Source organism: Moschus berezovskii, chromosome 15 (genome assembly GCF_049115385.1).
Source record: "Moschus berezovskii isolate FMDL1 chromosome 15, NW_MosBer_1.0, whole genome shotgun sequence".
Classification (NCBI taxonomy): domain Eukaryota; kingdom Metazoa; phylum Chordata; class Mammalia; order Artiodactyla; family Moschidae; genus Moschus; species Moschus berezovskii.
The window spans coordinates 45,043,088-45,062,089 of record NC_142474.1 but is presented as its reverse complement, the minus strand read 5'-3'; the positions used below and the strand labels follow the sequence as shown (position 1 = coordinate 45,062,089).

Sequence of the window (19,002 nt, the reverse complement as noted above, 5' to 3'; positions counted from 1 at the left end):
CACAGCCAGGCCTTGCTACTGAGGATTCATAACATACAGGAACGTGTCAAGAACCCTGAGAAGCCTAAGTATAGAGAGACTTGTCAGCAAGGCTTAACCTAGGGTTTCCCACACTCACTGGAGCATGGGACACTGTCCTTCACAGCTCCTGAATTACTGTTCTTTAAACAAGCCACTGCAGAACTCAGCCAGTTTGGGCAACTGATTATGGTATAATTGAAATTTTACTAAAACGTTCTTGGTTTAAAAAAAAACACCTTGTGCAGAAATGTAGCGACTGTAAATTATTTTCCAACTGGTGTTTTCATAAATACTTAGTATAAATGGCCATTAAGAAGGTACAGATATTTATGTTAAAATTAATCCAAGCACATCCAATTCCACAAGGCATGAACATTTGACTGAGTACTCCCTCTGTGCCAGGTATACTCCTTTTCTAATTTAATCTTCAAACTGAGCTGGCAAAAGTAAACTGAAAGGTTAAGTTATGTGACACTAAGTGACAGAGCTGGGGATGGAACTCAAGCCAGTGACTCGAGACATGAATAAGTTACAAGTTTCAGGTGAATGCATAAAATATCTTTATGAAGACAACCACGAGAAAAAAGTTACTATGGAGTGTAACTGAGAACTTTTATAGAAGACTTTAAAAATTCTGCAGTTCCATCTAAAATAGATGAATTAGATTTCCTAATGAATGATGGAGACACAAAATGTTTTAGACTCAGATAAAACCCAGCAGCTAAAGAAAAATTCCTTTACTTATAAATCCCACCCGCAACTGACCCAAGAGTGTTTTAAAAATAATTCAAAAGTAATTGTCAAAAGATCCCCATCAATTCATCACTGGTGGAATACCCAAAAATTTACAGGAGCTGCAAGAATTCCAAACTATACATTTATAAAAATAATATAACATCTGTCAATACGAACAGGAGGGCCCAGCTTCCCGCTCGGCAGTGTCTGCATCTGGGTCCTGCTCTCCAGCCTCCTTCTCCTGCTGCTGCTTCTTCCACAGTTTGGCCATGGCCAGGAGCTTGAGGTTGGGTTGGTTGGCTGCATCTTCTGGAAAGATGTAATCATAGTATTCTTCCCAGCCTGCATCCGACTACAGGGACAAAGAAAAACAGAAGATAAGCTAACCTGTGGCTGAAATGCATTTTTCAGTTAAAGCAGAGAATTGTCACTGTGGAGCCCAGGGTTCGTATCCAACTTTGTTATTGTGCAAAACAACATCAAGGCCTACTTTGAAAGTTCTACTTTCAAGGGCAGGCCCTGGAGACCTGGAATGAGTAGCTACTGCTGGATGGGTGTTGTTGCAGCTGCTGCTCACTGAAAGCAACAGCGTGGTAGGAAAAGTGCTCCACAGTCAACCAGAAGATACGCAGTGTCCTCCACCCCACTTTGCAGTCCTGTGTGTGAGTCTGAACTAAAGATTTACTTGACTTTCACCTCGCAGTGAAGCCACAGACCTGGGACTCCTGGCTCCCTCCCTGCCCCTCCCACGTCCAGTCGGCCACTGGCTGCTCTCCCCATGGGTGCGCTGTCCCAGATTCCAGCACTGCCTCTGATACAACAGCCTCCCAAGAGACCCTCTCCAACCAAAAGCCCCTGCAATCTGCCCACAGGAGACGCCAACCGTGTCAGAGCTCTGGGGGCTTTCCTACAGCCCACGGAGCCTCCCCTGGATTAGTTCCCACCTAGAGGCTGAGCAATGGCAACCCACTCCAGTACTCTTGCCTGGAAAATCCCATGGACAGAGGAGCCTGGTGGGCTGCCATCTATGGGGTTGCACAGAGTTGGACACGACTGAAGCGACTTAGCAGCAGCAGCAGAGGCTGAGCTACAGTGCCCTCCAACTCCTGTCTAATGCTCCAGAAACAACACACTTCAGACTGTTCCCAGAACCAGCAGTGCCAGGAAGACGTTCTGCCAGCCCTCCTCGGGGCTCCAACCTGGGTGGACCATACACCCTGCCGTGTTCCCACAGCAGCCAGACTGTGACCGGCTCCTTCCCCAGCTGCTGCCCCCGATCTCAGGCTGTACACGTGCCACGCATTGTACACACATTCCAAAGTCCAGGGTGTTTCTGCTCGGCTGGCATGGAGGACCAGCACTGGGGCTCAGTCCTTACCCCGTCGTCAGCCTGGACCTTTCTCCTCTTCTTGACCTTCTCGGGCATGAGCTTGTCCACTCTCTCCTTATCCGACGCTGTTCCAAACTCATCCTCAAAGCTTCGCCATGACTCCAGCAGCATGAGCCTCTCTTCCTTTTCCTCACAGTTTCGCATGGTTTTGTTAGCCTCTTCATAAATTTGTCTGCACTTGGCCAAACTTCCTTCTTTCCCTGAAGACAACTCAAACTGTGCAAAACTGATCCATACCTTAGAAAGAAATTATTACCAAACCAAATTAACCATGTCACCCAGGAAACAATAATAATAAAGCCAATTTCTTGTTGACAACATCTGAACATACCTACTGTATTCATCTCGAGTATTCTAAAGAATGTAACCAATTGACTAGCTGCTTCTATATAGTAATGGTGAAGAAGTCTACTTTTATATCCAATTAGGTGTCTGAAATAATATCCTGAAAAAAGTTTTAATTTTTATTCAACCTACAATATCCAAGTTACTCACATGCAGTATAAATATTGGCCTGGTATAAAATTAACATTCCAAAGTCTTGAGACTCACAAGCGCTCTATAAAAGGAAGGCACTTAAAATATATATATTATATATATATATGTATATAGAAATACACTATTTCTTCCAGACTACTGATTCGAGCAAAATCAAAGGTAGCCCACAAATCACAGAATACCTTGACGTGCTGTGTTCGCTGAAGCAATCTTCGGTAAAGATTTCGTGTTCTTTCGGTTTCTTCCTGCTCAATTTCAAAATCAATATATGATTTCCAAAGCACCTGAGAAAGACAAATTCATAGGTCAGTATTGACATTAAAAAGCAACATGCTCTTGTTTGAAGCACAGCCTAACTAGCATCTCAACCTAGAACATCCAGGAACCTAGAACTTTCTAAGGAACACACAGTATGTGGACACAAGGACTAACGCTAGTATTTACGAGCTGGCCAAGAGTCTACATCATGAGAAAAAAGACCTTGGATTTATTTCCAATTCTCTTTTGAAATTTCCCAAATGCTGGACTTAACAAGAAGAGCAGAGAAACTTAACAAAGCACCCAGCACTATCATAAGCCTGCCATATATGAGGAACTTGTGTGGGGAAAATGGGCCTAGGTCAGTCAGCGTACACTGTTTCTGCCATCACTGTTAAGTTCCCTGATGTGTCTGAATTCAACTCAACAAGCATCCAGGGACCAGCTGCCCACTCGCTTGGTACAGCCTGTCAGGGCACAAGGACAAGAAAGATGTAGCCTGGACACCTGGGACCAGTCTGTGGAGTAGCTGAGGCCAACTCCTGGGACCAGCGACCCAGAAAGCCCTGCGCAGCGCAGTTAGTGGGGCCTGGTAAACCACTGAGTGCAGTCCCCCAAGCAAGATTCACAGAACACCGAAGCAAGTCTGGAGGTTCCTGAGAGGTTCACGTTGTCCAGGCTGCAGGCCACCTGGCGGCTCAAGCTTACCTCGTAGCTGGCCAGGCCAGGGCACTGGTGTCTCCAGGAACATCCTGATTTGGTGAGGGCCTAAACCAGGCAAATCTGTGCCAGAAGAACCCCTCCCCTGTACTTCACGTGGCCTTGACTGCACTGCCCTGGCCACCCACTTTAGCCTTATGTTACAGAAAAGCAGGAAGAGCCCACCTGTAAAATACCAATTCATCCTGGTGTCATTGGGGCAGGGCTGAGCTACCCGCTAGAGAGGGCTTCTTCCCCCTGCCTTTCTGTCTCTAAAACAGAAGTCCTGATCTTAGTGAAAGACTACAGGTCTTTATGTCTCTATGCTCCAAAAGGCACACATACTTAGATGGTTACCTAAGGTAATGCTGGGTGAGTGTCAGAAATAAAGCCATAGTCAACTTGAATGCCTCACCTCTGGCATGTCCAACCGTGGCTGACTAATGGCTAACTCGTAGATCGCCCGAGCTCGCTCAATATCGCCAAGGATTGTCTCTAATTCTGCAAATTTAATCCAAGAGGTACAGTTTTCCGGCCCAAATTCCAGGAACTTTTCATAAAGCTTCCGGCATCTGTCAAATTCTCGAAGCTGTAGCTCCAGTTCTATGTAACCTTTAAACAATTTGTTCTTTGGACATTTGCCTATGGACGTTCCCTAGAAAAGAAGACACCGAGGTGATGCCTGAGTGAGTCTGACTTGTGCAGACATCCTTGACCTGGCCGAGAAGCTGTTACTCCACTGAGCAAGAGCCTTGGTGCATCGATCCAGTGAACCACCCACTCCCTCTGCAGTACTGCACTGCTCTACTGGCTCCTGACAGAGGCCCAAGGAAACCCTCCAGCTCACTCAGCTGTCAACTGGGTCTGTTCAGTAAGAGGCAGGGTTCCTGAAGTGTTGGGAAAACTATTTGGAATCTCACCTAGATTCTCAGGATCTCTTATGGAATCCAGATGTCTGAGGAGAACACTTCCCATGATAAAGGGGTTATCAATGAACGAACCCTGCTGCCCACAGCCAGGGGCTTATCAGGACAGCTGCATCTGATCCTATTGAGAAACTTTAGAATACTTGTCAAGATGGAGGTGCATTTAATACACCAAAAATCTTGCACAGGATCAGACTACTAACAATTTAAGATCAAATCTTTCTAGCTGCAGGAAAGATCTGGTTAACAGGTAGCTCTAACTGTCCATTGTTGACAACAGAATAATTTAAGCATTATCACCCAATCTTTCCTCTAAGGCCCAGCTTTCGAAAACATGTCTCAGGTTATAAAGGCACAGTATTTCTACTGCCTTCTTAGTGGGGGACTGGACAACCTGTAAGCACTAAGATGTAAATTTCCTTCTCAAAGGACTGCATCATGATCCTTTATTTACTCACCAAAGCTCTTCTGGCAAATGGTAAATTTTTCTGTCTTATTTCAAACTGTGCATATAGTAACCACATTTTGGCAAATGTGAACTAGAAAACAAAAGCACAAAAACTCACTTAAACTTAAATTAACACAAGGCCACAAGTGAATTTCCCTAAAGCTTCAGAGCTAGGACAGACGTATTTTCTCGTTTATAAGCTAAGCTGACAATACCTGACAGAAATCACCAAGAGCAATCTGCACACTTCACTGAGACGCAGGGCTCTCCGGCCCCCAGTGAGGGGCAGCTTTGCGGGTATGCGGTGAGCAGGCAGAACACGCCCCTCTGTTCCAGAAAGTAATTTGGTCAACATCGCTCGCTATCTCTAGTGTCAGGAAATAAAGCCAACTGCCCACAGTGGGCAGAGACCACGTGTCAACTGCTCCCAGAACACCCGTGTTCCTGGGAATGTGGACACGCACGCAGTGCCAGCAGCCTGCTGGCTGTCCCTGTGCAAGCTGAGTGCACTCTGCTCAGTCTGTTCCCATTACCATCCTCTCGGAATTTCTCCGTTAGTATCTCTATCAGTCACTGATCACTTAAAGGCTGTCCATTCAACTAGACTGGAAGCTGTTTTCAGAGGCACAGAGCACACCTTGCTCTTATGTTTTCCAGGGTGCCTAGCACAGGGAAAGAGCTCATCAAGTATGATTCCACGGGATTATTTCACAAGTAACAGATGCAGGATTTTCATGTGTTTAGAACAGAATGCTTACAGCAAACATACCTTTTTATGAGGAATGAGTTCCAAAGAGGCTTGGTAAACCTGTCTTGTCCTCTCGGGATCCTACATTAGGATAAGAAATTTGCACAAAATATTTACGCCCAATACTAACAATAATTTTACCATTATTAACAAAAATGTACACCCCTAACACTGAATATGTTTCCACAAGCTGTTACTTCCATTTATGATCAAAAGCGAACTAACTTTGGGCATCAAGCTTTGGTCAAAGACCCGCCCACAGCACTGAGCCACCAAGTGAGAGCTTCTCAGTGGAGAGGCTTTCTTGTGTGATGGCAGGAACAAAGATGTTCTGCAGTCTTCAACAACAGGATTAGTCTTTTCCTATTAACTTACACACAACCAATTTCTGAAAATTCTACTTAAGAGCAAGAATGTGCAATCCAACTGTGATCCCTAGTTATGAGAAAACCCTGGCAACTATAATGAAACTAAGGGCTGGTTAATTGATCCAGGTGCCTCAAGGTGTTAAAAAAAATCAAAACTAAAAACCACCTCGCCTGTGCCCACAACAGGTATAGAGTTTAAAACGTGGCAGAAAGAATGTAAATGGCTGCAGGGAGGCCTGTAAGAATGTACAGCGAAATTCCTGTGTGGTCAAGGCTCCGCGGTATCAGTTCCCACCCACGCCAGCCGGCTGCCCAGGCAAGAAGCCCCCCGCTGCCAGGACCCGCTCTGCACCTTGGCCTCCAGCTCCTCATAGAGGGCGTAGTTGATCCACAAGTAGATGTAGCGCTTCCAGTGCCTCTTCTCCTGCACGGGCGGCACGTTGGCGATGGCGCGCTCGTACACTTCCCGCACTGTCTCGGCCTCTGCATCGCTCTCCACCAAGCGCAGGTAATCGAACCACGCATCGTAGTTGTGCGGGTTAGCCTGGAAACACCAGGCTGGATTAAACAGAAACCGAACCCAGAGCTGCACCTGCTGGACTAGGCAAACTGACAGAAGCCACCAGACTGACTTTTTACACTCCAGTAGCTTTTTTTCTAGACTTTACACTATTTCATTGAAAAATACCATTCTTGAGATTTTACAAATAGAAAGGGAAATGGAGAAAGGACAGACTGTTACCCAGGAGTTCCCCAGCAAAGCTCTTTTCACCTACAACAGCCTTTTTTTGGGGGGAGCATCCCAGTTTTTAAGTTGGGTTTCCAAGGTGGCGCTAGTGGTAAAGAACCTCCCTGCCAATTCGGGACATGATGGGTTGGGAAGATCCCCTGGAGGAGGGCATGGCAATCCACTCCAGTACTCTTGCTTGGAGAACCCCATGGACAGAGAAGCCTGGCAGGCTATATAGCCCATGGGGTCACAGAGTTGGACACAACTGAAGCGACTAACACACAATTTTTAAGTTTTTTAAAAGAAAATATAAATGGAAAAATGACTTAGAGGCAAATGCATAAAAACTGATTAGCAATTGGTTTTCTGTTTTTTATTTTAAATGAAGCAGCAATTGGTAATTTGAGCATAGCTCTGTGCTGGGCAATGCCCTGCACACCTCTCCTCCACAGAAGTGAAGGGAGTTGGGGCCCCGCCTTCCCGCCCCCTGGAAGCCACTGTACTTGGCAACGTAAGGACCCCTGTCCGAGAGTCTGGCTCACGTGGGTGGGTGATACAGAGATGGACAGCAGGAATGGGCTTGTGGAAGTGCTCTCCATCACTGGGTTGATCATTCCCAGCCAGCCTGAAACGTGACTGTCCCACCTTCTTCAGGACTCTCTGCAACTGGCCTGATTCCTGCCCACTTTCCAAGCCTCCTCCTCCAGCTTCCTACTGATTCTGCAAAGCTCCTAATATCTACAGCCATGAAAACAGATATCTGTTCTCCTAAGTGTCTGTTTGTGTATGTGACTCTATGTCTAGATTTAAAATTATAATGGGACTGTACCACTTTCACAATGGCAGAACCTGCCTTCTCGTTTAATAATAATATATATCTTGAACATATTTTGCTGACCTCATCTACCACCACTTAGTCCTTTGTTTGGAGATATGTTAATTAATTTGACCAGGCAGAAATATTTTAAAATACATAGCAGAGCAATAAAGGCAAACACTACTACCTTTGAATTCAAAACAGTATGTTACAGAGAGAGAGGAGGATGGAACTGTAACTACAATAGTCTTGCTCCAGCAGTTAAACTAAAGGGTAATGTATAAAAATGGTTCTTTTAGGTCAGTCTCTGACTCTTTCATCTTCTTTAGACAATGAGCTCAAATGGGTTCCAAATTTCCTTTGCCCAAGTTCTTTGTGTCCAGTTAGCAGCCAATACCGTGACTTTCGACACTCGTGTGGCAAAGCAAGTCCAAGTGCTGTCTGCCTGCCTTTTCCACCTGCCCCGTTTACCTCCCCCTCTGGAGTGACTGCCAGTATACTGCAGACACGGGGTCGGGAGAGGACTGGCTGGCGGGCCCATCGGTGCCGCCCCGCGACACTCACCTTCACCTCCTCCTCGTACTGGAACCTCCGCTTGCTTACGATGATGTCTTCGATGCCCCGCCTGTCACCAAACTTCTTCTCAAAGATGGTATAATTTTTAAAGAGTTCCTGGGCCTCCTGCTTCGAAATTCTATCCAGGGCATACTTGTAGATCACTCTCACCCTCTCAAACTGAAAGCAGACAGGATGGTTACTCTTCCAGAACATAGCACTCTTGTTCTAGCCACAACACGGAAAGCAACTCTGACATAAAACATGACCTGCAAGTTAGATTGTGAGGCCTCAAAGTGTCCAAAAGTATGGTTTTCCCTCTCCCTTTTGTTGAGATACTTCGGTCAGGAGGGACAGACACTGAGCCCCACATTTCAGTCTACCTAATCTGCCAGCTGGACACTGTCCTTGCATCTCGGACTCACCCAAGTCCCACCCAGCTGGGTCGTTGTCAGACTCCCCATGCTGGTCTTGATCACGCACCTGCTCAGCCAGGGCCCCCCCAGGCCCCCACCCCGACTCCCCTCTCCCCTGCACCCCCACACTCCCTGCTTCTACAGTCCGTCCCTTGTACCTCCTCAACTCAGCCCTCCACTTCTCCCCAGGTCCCTGCCGACCCACCTCCATTTCTCTGTGGACCATGTGAAAAGCCCCCATCCCACTTCTGGTGCCCTCCCCCAATACACTCCCCACGAAGCAGCCACAGGCCACCACACGGCACACAGACGACATCCGACCCCTTCCTGCTGAAGACCCTCCACACCTCCCACTGGCCTGAGGACAGAAACTGAACTCACCCCTGGGACCTGTGCAAGACCCCGCGCTCAGACCCCAGCACATGGCACTTCCCATCCTGGATTATCTGAACTACGTGAAGGGATAATTTTCCACACATACTATGGGAGAACACAACTGACTTATTTGTGGGGCCATCTCTGTTTTCATTTCAAATTCTGTTCTCAGTACTCAGGGCTCGAGGCCTTTTGTTTCCCAGGCTCATTACTTGTAAAGCCCTTTCTTTAATCAGAGTATCAAATGACTCTCAGTTTGTAGATAATATTCTCATTCTAGATTTAAAGATATGTTTTCAAGTAGAGCACACAAAATTAAGACAGCTGTGATACAATCCATAATCACTCCCAACCTGCAGGTTGTGATGTGCACTGTTTTCCTTGAGAAATCATGTTTTTGTATTTTGAAATTATTTTATCTAAGGATAAGTAAGAAACTGTAAATGAACTCAACGTGCACAAGAAGTCATCTTTTCTAAGCTCTTTTGCAATATAATCGAGTTCCTTTAAGTTTACCTACTTCTTTCTGATTTTCCTCAAATTTGGCAAAGGCAACATAAAGGTGTTCATCCATATGTTCGTCCCCGAAGAATTCGACGGCCCTCTCATACACTTTCCGTGCGTGGGCAAAGTAACCGTGCTTTTCTTCAAAGCGGGCGTACTTAATCCAGTTCTTCACATCAGGGTGCACGAGAACGAGTGAGTGGAATGAAGGAAAAACCAGGCAGAACAACGTGGCTTAAAGAACAAAAACCCAAGCCCAAACCCAGAACCTCAACAACACCCACTATGGCTATGGGGGTGACTGGAGACCCACTAACCTATGGCTCCCCGGGGGGCAGTGTCTTGTTTCTCTGGCCTCCTCCAGTGCTTCTTCATATTTCAGGAGTAATCCAAAGAGGAGTTTGGAGTCATGAAAAGCTGAACCCTGTGACCAGCCATGTGATCTGGGCAAGTTCTTACCTTATCTAAGCCTCAGTTTATCATATATAAATGATAAGAAAATAGTAACAACCAACCTCATTTGATGATTGTCAACTATAAATTAGAAAAAATGTGTAGAAAACTCTTTGCAATTTCAGGCCAAAAGAATGTGCTCAACAAATGGCACCTGTTGTGGTATCTGCTTGGTAACAATATCTGAGTTACTGATTAAGGAAAAAACACCTGAGAGGACTCTGGATGGCAGAGGACGTGGAGCTCACCTCTCCCGACAAGTACCCCAAGAGTACAGCGACACATGGAACAGTTCTCACGGAGCACCTGCTGAACACCAGCAGAGGGCCTCAGACACCTGAGAGAACAAGAAAGATGGTATCCACGTAGTAGGAGAGAAAGAAAACCAATAGAGAACAGTAAGCGGGACAGGACCTGCACCCCTGGTGGGGGACTGAAGGAGAGCAAAGAGTCCCGCACCTGGGGAAGCCCCCTTACTGCTGGCGAGATCAGCTGTAAGACGCTGATTAACAAAATCAAAGATGACATAAACAGATGGAAACACATACCATGTTCCTTGGCTGGAAGAATCAACATTGTCAAAAATTACGATACTGCCCAAGACAACCTACAGATTTAATGCAATCCCTATCAATGGCATTTTCCACAGAAGAGAAAGAAAAAAATTTTTAATTTGTATGGAAACACAGAAGACCCCAAGTAGCCAGGGCTATCTTGAGAATCAAAAACAGAGCTGGAGGAATTAGGCTCCCTGACTTCAGACTATACTACAAAGTCATCAAAACAGTATGGTACTGGCACAAAAACAGAAATATAGATCAATGGAACAGGACAGAAAGCCCAGGTATAAACCCACATACTGACCTATGACAAAGGAAGCAAGAATATGCAATGGAGAAGAGTCTCTTCAATAAGTGGTGCTGGGAAAATTGGACAGCTACATGTAAAAGAATGAAATTAGAATACTACCTAACACCATACACAAAAATAAACTCAAAATAGATTAAAGACCTAAATATAAGGCCAGATACTCTTAAAGGAAAACAGAACACTCTCTGACATAAATCACAGCAGTATCTTTTTGAATCCCTTCTGAGAGTAATGAAAATAAAAACAAAAAACAAACAGGACTTAATTAAACATAACAGCTTTTGAACATCAAAGGAAACCATAAACAAAATGCAAAGACAACCCACAGAATGGGAGAAAATATTTGCAAATAAAGCAACCAACAAAGGATTAATTTCCAAAATACACCAACAATTCATGCAGTTCTATATAAAACAACAAACAACCCAATCAAAAAATGGACAGAAGATCTAAATAGACATTTCTCCAAAGAAGACAGATGGGGAAAAAACAGGAAAAGCTGCTCAGCATAACTAATTATTAGAGAAATGCACATCAAAACTATCAGTATCACCTCACACTGGTCAGAATGGCCATCATCAAAAAAATCTGTGAACAATAAATGTTGGAGCAGACACAGAGAATAGAGAACCCTCCTACCCTGTGGATGGGAATATAATTTGGTACAATCATTATGGAGAACAGTATGGAAGTTCTTTAAAAAACGAGAAACAGAATTACTATATGATCCAGCAATCCAACTCCTAGGCATATACCTGCAGAAAACCCTAATTCAAAAAGACATATGCACCCCAATGTTCACTATGTTAATTTGCAGCACTATTTACAATAGACAAGACATGGAAGCAACCTAGATGTCCATCAACAGAAGAATGGATAAAGATGATGTGGTGCATACATACAATGGAATATCACTCAGCCATAAGAATGAACAAAATGATGTCATTTGCATCAACATGGATAAACCTAGATTATCAAATAAACTAACAACCCAATCAAAAAATGGACAAAAGATCTAAGTAGACTTTTCTTCAAAGAAGAAATGCAGTCAGTCATACTAACTGAAGTCAGTCAGACAGAGAAAGACAAACACCGTTTATCACTTAAGGTGAAATTTAACAACAACAAAAAAGACACAAACGAACTGTTTGGCAGAGAGAAACAGACTCACAGATCCCCAAATCAAACTTACGGTTGCGGAAGGGGAAACGTGGGGGGAGGTGGGACTGGGAAACTGGAATGAACATACAAGCACTACTGGGCTTCCCTGGTGGCTCAGATGGGAAAGCGGCCACCTGCACTGTAGGACTCCTGGGTTCGATCCCTGGGTCAGGAAGATCCCCTGGAGGAGGGAACGGCAATCCACTCCAGTGTTCTTGCCTGGAGAATTTCATGGACGGAGAAGCATAGTGGGCTGCAGTCCATGGGCCTGCAAAGAGTCAGACACAACTGAGCGACACAGACACAACTGAGCGACACAGACACACACATAGACACACACAACTGAGACACACACACAGAGAGACACACCCCCACCCCCACCTGTACGTAAAAATAGATACTTAAGAATGGATATATGTATATACATATATATAAAAAACTTGACTTAGTTTGCTGTACACCTGCAACTAATGCAACATTGTAAATCAACTGTACTCTAATAACGATTTAAGGAAAAAAAAGAGGAAGTTCCTGATGGTCCAGTGGTTAGGACTCAGTGCTTTCACTACCATGGCCCAGATTCAATCCCTCGTTGGGAGAACAAATATCCTACAAGGTGTGTGGCATGGCCAGAAAATCAAGAGGAAAAAAAAAAAGGGAAAAAAGAAAAAACATGTCATGAAAAGAAAACTAATAATCAGAGCCAACAGAGACATTTTTAACTACAATTTTTCTTCTTCACAGGATGTATTTTTCAGCTACCTTCCTTGAAGAAATCATTAAATCTCAAAGTAGTAACACATTCCAGTAAGGCAATGACTAGGAAACGATAACCCACTCCAGTATTCTTGCCTGGAGAATCCCATGGACGGAGAAGCCTGGTAGGCTATAGTCCACGGGGTCGCAAAGTGGCGGACATGACTGGCAACTGAACTGAACACGTTCCGTTAGGGCAGTGATTAAAGAGCACCAGCTCTGAGGCTGACTGGCTCAAATCCCAGTTTCACCAGCACCTGAGAGGTGCTATCCTGCCTCAGATTCCTCATCTGCAGAAGGAAGCAGTGCCTGAATTGAGTGCTGTCACAGGGATTCAACAGCAGGATCTGTAAAGTGCTTAGAGTAACGCATGGCACAGAGCAGGTGTGATACATGCTTTTGTTAAACTAGTAATATCAAAATGAATAGTCACAGTTAAGATGTTAAAATTACATAATAAAGTTGAGTCTTGTATCTCACGGTACTTATGCTCTATGAAGTCACTCTGCCTGGAGAATACCAAATCACTACTCCCAGAGGAAATATGTATGTATGATATACACACACATATACACTATATATATATATATATCCACATATATGAATACACATCTCACACAGACTGTGATTTTAAATCCTAAAAACTAATGTTGGCAAATTCTTTTCTTTATTTTAGCAAAGAGAAAACAAGTCTCAGAAGTGTTAAGTGACATGCCTAAGGCTGCCCACTAACCAGTGCCACAGGAAGAATCTGTCCTGTCCAGCTGGCCCAGAGCTGGGGCATCTCCCTCCCCTGCACTGCCCCTCCTGCTCCCTGCCATGGCCAGCCCTGCAGGTGGGCAGAGACGGGAAGGCAAACTGTGTTGTCTTGTTTGTCCTCCACTGGGACCAAGTGCCTCGGGTGATGCAAATTTTTCATCACTCTGGGCTTGTCTGCAAATGACTGCCAAAGTGCCACAAATACTGATTGTGGATTTATGAATAAACGCTAGCAAGCAGGCGATAAACCAGCACAAGAACAGTGAAACAAGAATCAAGCACCGCTGAGGGGGCTTTCCCGTCACCATCCCCTTCCTCCTCACAATCAGCCCAGAGCAGGGACTTTTACCTCCCTTCTAAAGATGAAGGAGCTTCCCTGGTGGCTCAGTGGTAAGGAATCTGCCTGCCAATGCAGCAGACACTGGTTCAATCCCTGGTCCAGGAAGATCCCACACGCCACGGAGCAACTAAGGCTGTGTACCACGCCTACCGAGTCTGTGCTGTAGAGCCCGGGAGCAGCAACTATTGAGGCCTGCGTGCCTAGAGCCGGCGCTCTGCAATGAGAGAAGCCTGCACATCTCAACTAGAGTAGCCCCCACCCGCTACAACAAGAGAAAAGCCCGCATAGCCAAAAATAAATAAGTAAATAATTAAAAAAATAAAGATAAGGACACCTAGGCTCCAAGGAGTGATCTGACGCATCGAGATCACATGGCTAGTAAACAGTAAACCTCTAGACCAACTCCAGTACCGGTGCCCATGACCAACATACACCCCAGAGCAAACAGGGCTTTACGGTATTAACTTCCACAACTAACTACAGTGTTAATGCCAAAGTATAAACAAACCCAAGTCTCCCTGGAAAAGACAAAATTATCCAGACCACAAACTTTTGTTCTGAACAACTATGTCCCCTAAAAAATATAAACGCAACCTATGAAGCAGAAGTTGACTTCTGGGCCAACATCAGTGACTATGTATCCCAGACAGACCACAGCCCCCTGGCAGTGCAGCAGGCAGACCCGTCCAAAGGATATAGCGCTCATAGATGGTGCGGGCCCGGTCCACCTCCTTGTATCTCAGCTCGAAGTTGATGTACGAATGCCAGGCCTGCTCCTCCGGCCGCCACTCCATCCAGCGCTCGAACACCTGCCGGGCACCAGCGATGTTCCCGAGCATCTCCTCCATGTACGTGTACTTGTACCTTCAATAGAATCATCTGAACTTATCGGTCACGGTCAAAATGACTTCGGAAAAAAATGGTCTTTGGCAATCACTGGCTCTAACTTTGTTAACACATGAAGAGTCAGGGCTTTATCTTCCCAAAAGGTGAAGTCAAACATGTTTTTCCTATTAAAATATAAATCTGAAAAGGATCAAACATTGGGAAAAAAGGATTTTTCTCCTCAAATGTTGCTTAGTTCAACAAAAAGATTCTTTTGTATAAAAGATTGCAACCAAAATTTCAGTTTTGATTACACAGCAATTATACATTGGGATTATGACTTAAAAGACTAAAGAACATTAAACAGTAATGTTTAAAAAAACAGTATGCTTAAAGAAAAAGTAGGATGCAAGATTCAACTACTGAGCCTGTGCGCTCTGGAGCCCGTGAACCACAACTAGACAATAGCCCATGCATCACAATGAAGACCCCACATACTGCAACTAAGAGTCGGATGAAGCCAAATAAATAAATATAAAATAAACACATGTACACAAAAAAATGTGGAAATTTAGTCTACAAAAAGCCATTTCATTAGATCAGGAACTTACCAGAACTGGTTGACTCGAGGCAGAGTCGTTATGGCTCGGTCCCAGATATTCCGGGCGTGGTTGACCTGGCGATTCTTCATTTCCATTTCGGCATATTTCAGCCATAATGTAATATTTCGGTAGTCCACATCCAAGGCACGTTCATATATAGATCGAGCCCTTGAGAAGCCAGATTTGGAGGGTATCAGTTACAGCACATGCAACACACCTGGCAACCACCTCCAAGTCTTGGCTATCTTGTCAGGTGTTTATTGTGAGCGAGGTTCTGGGCATAAAAAGGTGAACAGATATCATGTTCTCAGGAACCTTGTAAGTTTTAGAGAAAGACTGACATGCATGTAATTGCAATGCAATGTGATGTTACAGGGAAGGTCTGCAAAAGGAAGCAGAGGGGAAAGAAAGAAAAATGTCAAGTGGAAAAGTTAGTGAAGTGGTAGGTGAGAACTTGGGAAAAGTTCCCAAGACCAGGGTGGGTAGGGAGGGGGGCTCCCTGCCAGTGTCAGGGTGAGGAGACGTGGTGAGTTCTGGGCCTGGCCAGGGCAGGGGGAATACTGGGAGAACACAGGAGAGTGGGACAACAGGAAGGGTCAGGTCATGATTTCATTTTGTTGGCCACTGGTTTTGAATGGAACAATTTTTCTTAAAAAAAAAAAACACACACACACAAAAAAACCGAACTTCTCAATACAGAGAAAATGGATGGAACTGCACTTCTCTGGCTGCAGAGTGTGTGCTGGTGACGAGATCCACCTGGAGAGTCTCCTCCACTGTTCCCCCCTAGGACCAGCCCACCACAGCGCTCCTGAGGCCCCTCAAAGGCACCCTAGGGTCCCAAGGAACAAACTCTGAAAATTTTTATTATTATCAGAGGCACACGGTTTTACACGTACTTTAACGTCTATGTTTTTGCATCTGGTAACTTAGGAATTTCTATTTACACAGTTACATGCTCAGTGACTTTACCTCTGAATCTCCTTTAGACTCTCTTCCCATTGTGCATATTTTATCCAGTTACTAATCACAGTCCTGTTTTTTCTTATGTTATCTTCGAAAGTCTGGCAAAAGGCAAAAGGGTCAAATTAAAGGGAAAATAACTAAAGATGACGTTGTCTTTTGTCTATTAACCCTTTTCTATAAAGAAATTTATTCATTTTGCTCTTATTTAAGAGAAATTACATTCTGGAATCCTTGAGAGATAAGAAACCCACTGAAGAAGGTTAAAGTCACAAGCGTTTCTTTAAAGTCTTACAGGCAAACAAAAAGAAAACTTTAGATAAATGTAATTATTAGTAGAACTGCTGACATCTTCTCTTATTGCCCGTAACAACTAACTGGTACTTTAATATACTGTACACGTGTTACTAATGAGAAAGCGTTTCTGACTGTTTAAGTCCTCTCAGTAACGTCTCAGATATTACTGAGGATAACTAAATATGTAGATACAACACGATGAGCAACAGGATTTAAAAAAAAAAATAATACCACATCCTGGGGTGGGGGAGGTCATATCAGATCCCTGGGTAGTCTCTCGGCTCTACCCCAGGTGTTACCTCCCAGCACAGAAGGCCACTACAGACAGAAGAATTTGACACAATCTCACTAATTCTGCCCTTCCTCAGCTGTCAGTTGTTCTGGCTGGTAAATTCCCACCTGTCTTTGATTCAGCACTAAAAAGTCTGTCCGTGGTGGATTTAATGGAAGACAGACAACTCGTGGTATATTTTATGAAGTTTAGCGATAATGCAACTACTTGGTGGACAGAAGTCACACTACGCAGGTGGCCAGAAACACTAAACTCTTCTTAGTTTATAGTCTCTCTAATCAGTGAGGAACTTTTCAAACTCTGGTCTATAAATTCTTAATGATACTGACAGACTAAAACAAACCACACAGACCAACCTTCCTCTTCCGTAGTTTGTAATCGTTTAACTCTTCTTCATCTGTGATCTTCTGTTGAGGGGGAGGTGGAAGAAGCTCAAGTTCTCTCTCCTTAGCTTCTCTTAGCAGTTGCTCTGCAGTGATTTGTACTTCAGCTGGGGCTTTGTTTTTCACCTTTTAACACAGGAGACATTTCCATTTTTAGCAGATACTTTTCACACAAAGTTTAAGAAACAAATGAATTTTTTTTTTTTAGAATGTGAACTTTATAAACACTATTACAAGATGCCCCCTTTGCATGACGTGCTCCCATTTCTCTATGAAACTAAAACACAAACTTTTTTATTTCATGCAAGGTATTTATCACAAAGCAATAGATAAAAGTCTCAAGAGGAAAGGTAGCAAAAACAACATTTCTCTTTTAGATTAGTATAATAAATTTTGAGGATGCCTAGGTAAAACTCTCACCAGAGGGCTCATCAAGATGTGTGCCATGCCTTAACTGGCATTTCAACCTCTATTTACAGAATCCTACAATTTCTGCCTTGGCCCCAAATGGATAACCATCTTTGATTTTTCATGGCCTTTCAAGTCAAAGACATATTCAGTAAGTTCCTATCATTAGACTGTAAGCTTCTTGAGGTCTTAGAGCTGTACTGCCCAACACAGCAGCCATGAATCACACTTGGTGAGTCCAAATTGGGCTGCAAGTGTAAAACACAAAAGGGGTTTCGAAGACTTAGTATGGGGAAAAAAAAAAAAAGAATAAATTATCCAATCAAACTTTTTGTATTCATAACAAAATGACACTCTTGGCTACACTGGTTAAACAAAAAGTATAATTAAAATTCATGTCACCTGTTTTGACTTTTTTTTTTTTTTTTACTGTAGCCATGAGAAAACTTAAAATTATCCATGTGGCTCACATTAAATTTTTATGGGACCTGTGGAGTCCAATAAAAGTTTATGGAACTGAACTATAAGAAATACTAAGTATTTAATGCCAAGTGTGCAATGACGATGCTGAGGGCACCTATCTAATGAACATCAAGTGCCACAAACTGTGCTGAGTGCTTTCTATGCACTCTCTCCGGGAGTCATCCAAACGGGTATCTAAAGGACAGGCTCCAGAGAGTCATCTGAGCTGGAGAAAGACGGGACGGAAGAGTATGTGCAAACGTTTAGGAAAAATGCTGTCACATATTAAGCATTTGCGAAGTATTAACCGCGGACGGAAAAAGTCAGATCAGCCAAAACACAGCCCTTGTCATCTCTTCTCACTCCTTCCACTATCACCCGGGGTTGACTCCTATTACCCACTTCAGCACAGCTTAACCATCACTTCCCCGGGAAAGTTTGCGCTGGAGACCGCTACACGAGCCCAGGAAGCCACGGCATATTCCTCTGGGGCTCAGGAGCCTTTGCAAGGCTGCAATTCTACCCTTACGGAGGGTAGCTCTTAGCACGCTCTACCCGGAGCCCCAGCGCCTAGCAAGTGTCTGGTTCAGCGGGTCTGTGCTGAAGAACTCTCTCCTCCCCCAGATAAACACCTTCTAACATGACGACCACGCGGACGCGGGGTGCCCCCCACGCCCGGCTGGCCCTCCCCGCCCGCGGCCCCCGCTCAGGGACCACCAGCTCCCGGGACCACAAGCCTCCCGCCCCGGGCACCACCGAGGCCGGGCCAACCCCGTCCCCGGCCTCCTCCCATAAGGCCCCGAGCCGCTCACCTTGGCCACTTTGGGGATTCTTTGCTTCCCGGCCGCGGTGGAAGCCGCCATGGCTGCAGCGGCGACCGCGGGCGAGCCCGGGACCACAGAACACCTTCCCCGAGGGCTCGCCCACACCGCGCAACTTTCCG

The 19,002-nt window shown here is 44.7% G+C and overlaps 1 protein-coding gene across 1 annotated transcript; it reads right to left on the bottom strand.

The window, feature by feature from the left end:
* Positions 1-564: 564 nt before the first annotated feature.
* CRNKL1 (crooked neck pre-mRNA splicing factor 1) lies at positions 565-19,002 on the bottom strand. The gene is made up of 14 exons (XM_055430614.2): positions 18,872-19,002; positions 17,163-17,315; positions 16,227-16,318; positions 15,264-15,422; positions 14,525-14,691; positions 9,505-9,683; positions 8,203-8,373; positions 6,444-6,635; positions 5,745-5,804; positions 4,986-5,066; positions 4,017-4,256; positions 2,827-2,928; positions 2,135-2,383; positions 565-1,108 (listed from the first exon to the last, which is right to left on the bottom strand). The coding sequence occupies exons 1-14, from the start codon at positions 18,920-18,922 to the stop codon at positions 923-925; spliced, it is 2,082 nt and encodes a 693-aa protein (XP_055286589.1). The 5' UTR covers positions 18,923-19,002; the 3' UTR covers positions 565-922.

What these genes read in the sequence shown, in the direction of transcription:
- CRNKL1 (XM_055430614.2), bottom strand. Translation starts at nt 18,922, where the DNA reads ATGGCGGCTTCCACCGCGGCCGGGAAGCAAAGAATCCCCAAAGTGGCC. An exon ending in AACTCATTCCTCATAAAAAG is followed by an intron (nt 5,067 to 5,744) that starts GTATGTTTGCTG and finishes TTTGTTTTCTAG; the next exon opens with TTCACATTTGCCAAAATGTG. An exon ending in CATTTGCCAGAAGAGCTTTG is followed by an intron (nt 4,257 to 4,985) that starts GTGAGTAAATAA and finishes CTTCTTTTCTAG; the next exon opens with GGAACGTCCATAGGCAAATG.